Source organism: Aulostomus chinensis, chromosome 9 (assembly GCF_037954235.1).
Source record: "Aulostomus chinensis isolate RoL2024-O1b breed Wild chromosome 9, RoL_Achi_v1.0, whole genome shotgun sequence".
In the NCBI taxonomy this organism is placed as follows: Eukaryota; Metazoa; Chordata; class Actinopteri; order Syngnathiformes; family Aulostomidae; genus Aulostomus; species Aulostomus chinensis.
Window position 1 is genome coordinate 30,170,126 of NC_141328.1, and position 5,436 is coordinate 30,175,561.

General features: G+C 54.4%; 1 protein-coding gene across 1 annotated transcript in view; it reads right to left on the minus strand.

Annotated features, from left to right (window-relative positions):
• The window catches only part of mafba (MAF bZIP transcription factor Ba), a 2,931-nt gene extending 27 nt beyond the window's left edge, over positions 1-2,904 (minus strand). The window contains exon 1 of the mRNA XM_086214998.1: positions 1-2,904. This exon is cut by the window's left edge and continues 27 nt beyond it. Coding sequence (XP_086071124.1) covers positions 1,403-2,653 — 1,251 coding nt within the window. The 5' untranslated portion in view covers positions 2,654-2,904 and the 3' untranslated portion in view covers positions 1-1,402.
• Positions 2,905-5,436: the final 2,532 nt, after the last annotated feature.

Here is a 5,436-nt window from a genome sequence, read left to right on the forward strand (position 1 = left end):
AAAATAGGAAACAATTTCTTCCAAAAACAACTAAAATGAGACAAAACAGAAACCAGCCTGAATGGAACATTTCAAATTTAAGTGTTTAACTATTATTCATATAAACAGGATTGAAAATTGATCCCCATCATCGCAAGTACATGAAAATGGTGAAACAAAACAAAAACCCGCTGCCGGGCTCGATTCAACACAGTTGGACCGAGCAGCAGAGACGGAGATGCGAGACTCACGACAGTTTCAATGCAAGCACCATGCTTATTCATATGATCAGTCTGTTAATTTAAATCATTAAAATAAAAACTTTAACTATGCATCTGGCCAGCAGAACCAGAATCATCAAATAGAATAAAACAAACAATCAGACATTTTACTTAAAATACACGATGTTTTCATTTTGAGAATTTGCACAACCTGAATCCCCTTTTTTTACTGACCGGCAGAAAAAAATCAGGAAACATATTTCATTAAAGTTTGTATCAAAAGGCTTTTTTTTAATTATTATCTAAATATGAACTCTACCGAAATCCCCTGACGAGTTGCTCTTTTGCTAAATAATTTCAAAAATATAAACCGTTGATCCTGGACCCGTTGAGGAGGCGCTACAGGAGCGGCAGGCTCTGAATTAGCGGCAGGAGAGCTGCGCTGAATTGGAACTGACGCAGAGCACGAGCCCAGACTAGCGCGGGTCCACCGGGCCTCCCGGTGCCGGCGTGCTCAGGTGTTCCGCCGAGCTCGGGCCTGCTGGGCGACTCTGATGTATAGTATGTCTTCCTGGAGGGGGGGTGCACAAAACCCAAAATGAAAACTTCAAATCATCCAAAAGTGCACGTGACACACAGAGTTGCACTGAACCGCAACCGAAGGACGCGCCGCTCTCAACACCAAAGATAAAAATCAGAAAACTGAAATAAAAACACAACGCAAAGAAAGAAAGAAGTTCAGACCAGCTCCTCCATCTTGTGCAGTTTTGCGGTTGCATAATATTTACAAGCCCAAGGAAACCCGCACCAGTATGACCCCGCACCGGCGTCCCGCAAGTCTGTTTCTCTAAACCCAAAACTACGGAGAAGCGCAGATGGACAGCATGCTGAGATACACCAGGACGAGAGGACCCGGAGCCGCGGCCGCGCATGTCCAGCATGCAGGATTATAGCGGTGCACGTGTCAATATATACTCGAGTACAACCAAGCAGGCAGGGACCGGGAGGGGTTGCATAACCCCCCCCGGCGGGGCGGCGGCGGGGACGCGTCTGCATAAAGTCCCGGGACAAGAGGCCGAACCGGCGCTCGCGACCCCGCGACCCCGCGGAGGAGGAAGTTCATCAGAGGACCGTCTCCGCAGCACGAGCGACTAACTACGAAGCTGCTGCGGCCCGGGGGGGGGGGGGGGGGGGGGGGGACATCACATGAAGAACTCGGGGGAGGAGGGGGTGTCACTGGTGGAACCGGCCTCGCGGAACCCGCCGCCGGCCCCCCCCGACCCCGCCAGTTTCTCGCACTTGAGTTTGTAGGCGTCCCGCTCGCGCGCCAGGCGGCCGATCTCCGCCTTCAGCTGCTCCACCTGGTTCAGCAGCTGCGTCTTCTCGTTCTCCAGCACGTGCTTCTGCTGCACCCGCTTGAACCGGCAGGACTGCGCGTAGCCGCGGTTCTTCAGGGTCCTCCTCTTCTGCTTGAGGCGGATGACCTCGTCCTTGGTGAAGCCTCGCAGGTGCCGGTTCAGCTCCCGCACCGACATGGACACCAGCTGCTCGTCGGAGAACCGGTCCTCCACGCTCAGGCCCCCGGGGCCGTGGTGCGCCGCGGACTGGCCCAGGTGGCCGTGCGGGTGGTGGTGGTGGTGGTGGTGGCGGTGGTGGTGGAGCGGCTGGTGGGCTTCCGGGGAGACCGGGGACGGGCTGTCGGGGTCCTGGCTGTGGTGGTGGTGGTGCTGGCTGTGCGGGTGCCCGTGTCCCGCCGGGTGCCCGGACAGCTCCTCGGCGTGGTGCGGGATGCCCCCCGCGTACGGGTGGTGGTGCTGCGGGCCCCCGTGGCCGTGGTGGCCGTGGTGGTGATGGGGGCCCCTGTAGCCTTCGAAGGATCCCTGCTGCTGCAGCTGCTGCTGGACATGCGGGGGCGGCGGGTGGCCGTGGCCCGCTGCCCCGATCAGGGCCTCCACCGCGTCCTCCGGGGTCAGGCTGAGCGTCTGCGGGTCCACCTGCTGGTGGTAGCCGCTGTTGGGCATCCAGTACAGCTCCTCCAGGTGGTTCTTCTGCTCCGTGGGGCTGAAACTGGGCGAGGAGGGCACTGAGCTGCAGGGCGTGCTGATGGGGGTGGAGGACACGGAGCCCTGCGGCTGCAGGCGGGTGCACTGACGCACCGCGCCGCGCTCCAGCCCCGCAAGGCCCTCCTTCTTCACGTCGAACTTCATCAGGTCGAAGTCGTTGACGTACTCCAGGGCGAGCGGGCTGCTGGGCAGCTCGGGCCCAAGGCTGAGCTCAGCGCTCATGCCGCCGCCTCCGCCGCCGCCGCCGCCGCCGCGGCTCTTCGGCAGATGTGCGAAACTACCTGCGAGCGTGGCAGCAGCGGACTGAGAGAGCGGCGCCTCCTCCCGCCGCTCCTGTTTCATGCAGCAGTTCTCCTGGCTGCTCCGCTGGCCGCCGAGCCGCTGTAGCATCAACAGCGAGAGACTGGAGGAGAGGAGAGGAGGAGAAAGTCGAGGAGGAAACTTTCAGACCGCCGCTCGCGTCACTTTTGCTTGGCGGCGCGGAGCGCAACAGCAACAGTCCCTCAGAACTGAACCCGCCACCGGAGCAGGTCCGCGCGTTGTGGTGGGCCGGGCGCCCGTCCGGCGCAGCGCCTCAGGTGGAGGAGAAGCTCTTAAGCTCTGCACCGCAGAGTTCCCGCTCGCCTCCCGCGCCGCTCCTCCTGCTGTCAGCAGACTGGCTCCGAGCCCGCGCCGCTTTATACTTATAGCGCCCGTGACGTCAGGCGGGGGGCGTGTCCGAGGTTCGGCCGGCCAACGGGAGCGGGACTCCGCTCTGAGATGGAGGAAGAGGAGGAGTGGGAGTGCGGAGGAACGCGAGGAGGACCCGCGGCCAGTCAGCTGACCGACACAGACCTGAGCCCATCAGAACCGTTCTGAACCTGGACGTGGGAACTTCCGGCCATATTTCCCGAATCGCGAACCCTGATTCAATGTTTTCAAGAACTGAGAAGCCTGAACCAGCCGCGGCGGAACCACCGGCCCGGAAACCCAGCATCAGTTACCCGCTGAGCTGCCGTGACGTCACAGAACTCTGCTGTGGCCTGCTGCTCCAGTCACGGGAAGTTTGGTTCTGATGGGGTCGCTCATTTCTGTGCCGGACGGTCAGCGCCCCGCATGAAGCTTCTCAGTCAATCTCATCCTCCAGGTTGATGCGTGAGTCACCAGTTCACACCCAAACCTGCAGATCAAAGGTGATTTCTGCCGCACCGGAACCAAACCGCGGTGGTTCTGACATCAGCAGCAGCAACAGCCCCTGCCGGACCCCGCGCCAGGCTCCTCCTGGCTAGGACAGAGAGTTTCTCCCCGGGCAGCACCGCAGCAGGGTTAGCCCGTAGTGCGGCTCAAGGCTGCCCCTGCGTGGCGGCTCCAGCAGCCTCCCGCACCTGGGTTTTCCTCTTATCGCTTCTTCAAGGGTCTCGGGCCTGAATCGAACCTGACCCAAAGGATCCGCGTCCCATCGGTGTCTGGGACGCGGTGCAGCAGCTTTTTACCTTAAAGATGCGCGACCATGGATGCGTGATCCGTGAGAGGAAACGAACCCGCCAGAGGAGCCGCTGGTTCCGCCTCACACCGGCGCCTGCTCACCCGGTACAGGAGCAGACGCCCGTCACACCGGTACCGGCATGAATCTGAAGCGCGGCGTAACGCATCCGGTCCAACAAAACTCAGGTTCATGTTGTTGACGGTGTGAGCGAATTCTGCTCCCTAAATTTCATGCATCGCTTTGAAAGTTGAATAATAAAATGTCTTTAAATACGAAATAAAACTACGGCGAAAATGTTGAAGAAATAAGAAATGTTTTTATAACCGCACAAATGATTTCTGACTAGCATTGAATAATAATACTAATAATACTAATCATAATAATCATAATAATCATAACAATAATGATAATAGCAATAACGACAATAATAATCATAATAATAATAGTAGGAATAATAATATAATAACCTAACATTTATAATAACTGCCTCATGTTAATAATAGTCTAATAATAATAATGATAAAAATATTATTTACAACAATCATCATTAAAATTAAAACTGTTCATGTAAATGTGCTATAAATAATAATTATTATTTATAGTAATAATGCGAAGAATAATCGTAGTTATAATAATAATAATTAAAGTCGTACAGTAATAATGACGGGGTTCTTCAGACCAAACCGGCTGATTGTTTTGTTACTTGCGTGAATGTCTTTTCTGTTTATAGCGTCACACACACACACACTCACACACACACACACACACACACACACACACACACATGCACACACATTCTCTCACTCACCCACTCACGCACACACACACTCACACACACATTCTCTCACTCACTCACACACACACACTCACACACACTCACACACACATTCTCTCACTCACTCATATAGACACACACACACACTCACACACACTCACATTCTCTCACTCACTCATATAGACACACACACACACACACACGCACACACACATTCTCTCACTCACTCATATAGACACACACACTCACACACACTCACACACACATTCTCTCACTCACTCATATAGACACACACACACTCACACACACATTCTCTCACTCACTCATATAGACACACACACTCACACACATGCACACACATTCTCTGACTCACCCACTCACACACACACACTCACACACACGCACACACACATTCTCTCACTCACTCACATACACACACGCACACACACACGCACAAACACATTCTCTCACTCACTCATACAGACACACACACACTCACACACACACATTCTGTCACTCACTCACATAGACACACACACGCACACACATTCTCTCACTCACTCACATCAACACACACACACGCACACACATTCTCTCACTCACCCACTCACGCACACATACACGCACACACACATTCTCTCACTCACTCACTCACTCACTCACTCACACACACATGTTCTCTCACTCACTCACACACACACACACACACACGCACGCACGCACACACACATTCTCTCACTCACTCACACACACGCAGGCACACACATTCTCTCACTCACTCTCTCTCACACACACACACACGCACACACACATTCTCTCACTCACTCTCTCACACACACACACACATTCTCTCACTCACTCTCTCACACACACACACACACATTCTCTCACTCACTCTCTCTCACACACACACACACGCACACACACATTCTC